Genomic DNA, 2,331 nt, shown 5'->3' with positions numbered 1-2,331 from the left:
TCTTAAATGTTGTGGCCAAGTGTTTAAGTTTACATTGAAGTATTTCAGAATGGAATGCAGCCTTTGCTTCTGGTGCTCGGCTCTTGTTATGATGTCATCATCCTGAGACAAAAGCAACCGCTAACAATGCTAATGCTGCTAACACTTCCTTATAAGGCATCAAACTTGCAGTTGCGGCCGGTGTCCAAGCTGCACTGCAAACAGCCGGACCATGGGTACCATCCTGATTTCGGCGTTAGACGTCGTCATCCTGCAACAAAAGCAACCGCTAACRCAGCTGAAGGTGGCGTTTAAGATTTTAATTCAAAATGTGTTAATTGAAAACAATATAGATGTTACCTGTGGTCCTGTAGTTTAAAGTTTAAAGTGCAGATTGGACACCGGCCATAACTGCAAATTTGTTGTCAGTWGCGAAGCGTTAGCGGCACCAACAGCATTAGCAGTTGCTTTTATTGCAGGATGATGACGTCCAACGCTAAAAACAGTATGGATGCTACCTGTGGTCTGGCAGTTTGAAGTGCAGCTTAGAATCTGGCCACAATTGCAAGTTTGATGTCTTGCAGGTAGGTGTTAGCAGTGTTAGCATTGTTAGCGGCTGCTTTTGTCTCAGTATGATGACATCATAATAAGTGCCGAGCGCCAGCAGCAAAGGCTGCCATTTTAAAATAATTAATTGTAAACTTCAACATTTAAGATTTAACTTTTACATTTAGATTTACACATTTAGATTTAGGATTTAAAATGTACGTATATTATTTAACATTTAAATTGACCATTTTGTCAAAATTAGCAAAATGTAAGAACGGTGAGCTAAATAATAAAATGTTAATGGAATTTTTTAACWATGATTTTACACTCAGGTGAGCTAAACAATGATTTTTATTTTACTATTGGTGACCCGTAGTTAAGAGCCATTCAAAGGATTCCCAGTGTTGACACTATACATAACCGCTAGATTACCCTTCCTGACTGTGACATTTGACCTTTGACCTGTACCATGATTTGTTGTGGTCTGTTGACGTGTGAGCCAAGCCTTTAACCAGCCTTTTCTTTTTTACCTTTTTTTCCCCCCCAGTTTTTTTTTTTTTTCTGGGGCCCACCAGGGGAGACCGTTTGACAACCCAGTGTCCACTTTCAAAGGCTCATTTCCTTGTGTTGTTTTTGGGGGGTTTAGATGGACCGTGGAGGCCTGAGAGGCATCCATGCGAAGCCAGACCCCATTCACGTTCCCACAAGGCACAGCAGGACGGTCTCGCTGGCATTATTTGTGCTCCTAGCACCTCAGTTCAGTCCCACTGCAGTTCACGCTAAGAAACGCAGCGCTTTTTTTTTAATGGAATTTACTATGCAAAGATTCACAGACACAATCTGTGTATTTTGAAATACTTTTGCAGTATTTCACGTGGTAAATTGGTACTTAATTGGCCTAAATGCCTCCTTTTATAGCCTGGTGGCTGCAGCCACGCTCCTCAGACAAAAGGAGCTGCAGATGAGAGATTCGGTAGGAGCTGGCAGGTGCTTAGTGATGATGTATGAGAGGCCCATCCATAAATCTGTCTGGTCTACATACACAAACACACACAGACACACACACATTTGTTGGATCAGGTATCTCTTAGACAATGTAAGGCCCCAGGAAGGTTCCCGATGTGAAAAGACAGGGACACGGTGAGACGCTGAGAACATAAGGAGTGCATGTGTTCTGTTCGTTTATTTACACCTTGATTCTGTTAGTATTTAAATTGCATAATAAAATAAACAGGTATTCCTTCAAGAAATTATAAATTTTAATGGCTTACTGTTTTATTATAATTCTTTGCATTTCAATTGACCAGTTCTACTCTACTTGTTTTTATCACAAAAATCTTGTKTTTTCCCAGAATGCCAGTCAGCTAAGACCCTGCAGGTCCTCACAGCCGTCTGCCAGGGAAAGAAAAGCTGCATGGTCCGGGCCTCCACCAAAGAATTCGGAGATCCGTGTTACGCTGGCACCAGGAAGTACCTCAGTGTCATCTACACGTGTGGTGAGTCCCAGAGCGCACGTCTTCAACGGTTCTTTTCCTCTCCAGCAGGGGGCGATAATCACTAAAGCAGGGGTGGGCAATCCTGGTCCTCGAGGGCCACAGCCCTGCATGTTTTACGTCTTTCCTGGCTCCAACACACCTGGTTTGAATGAATGGATGATTATCAGGCTTCTTGCAGTATGGAGGACCGAAACTGACATAATTAGAAATAAAAGCATAAATGAACCACTAAATAAATACATTTAAAATACACCAATTAAAATAAGCAGAACTTTATCTCATGTTTTTTGTTTGAAATGACTTTAAT

The 2,331-nt window shown here is 41.7% G+C and overlaps 1 protein-coding gene across 2 annotated transcripts in view; it reads left to right on the top strand.

The window, feature by feature from the left end:
• Positions 1-2,331, top strand: part of eva1aa (eva-1 homolog A, regulator of programmed cell death a) — a 330,537-nt gene that overhangs the window by 275,800 nt on the left and 52,406 nt on the right. For both annotated transcript variants that reach the window (XM_014009981.1, XM_014009982.1), the window contains one exon: positions 1,881-2,024. In XM_014009981.1, the coding sequence (XP_013865435.1) occupies positions 1,881-2,024 (144 nt within the window). The remainder of the gene's footprint in view (positions 1-1,880; positions 2,025-2,331) is intronic.

Source organism: Austrofundulus limnaeus, unplaced genomic scaffold, assembly GCF_001266775.1.
Source record: "Austrofundulus limnaeus strain Quisiro unplaced genomic scaffold, Austrofundulus_limnaeus-1.0 Scaffold64, whole genome shotgun sequence".
Classification (NCBI taxonomy): domain Eukaryota; kingdom Metazoa; phylum Chordata; class Actinopteri; order Cyprinodontiformes; family Rivulidae; genus Austrofundulus; species Austrofundulus limnaeus.
The sequence above is the reverse complement of the archived record's forward strand: the minus strand, read 5'-3'. Positions and strand labels throughout refer to the sequence as shown.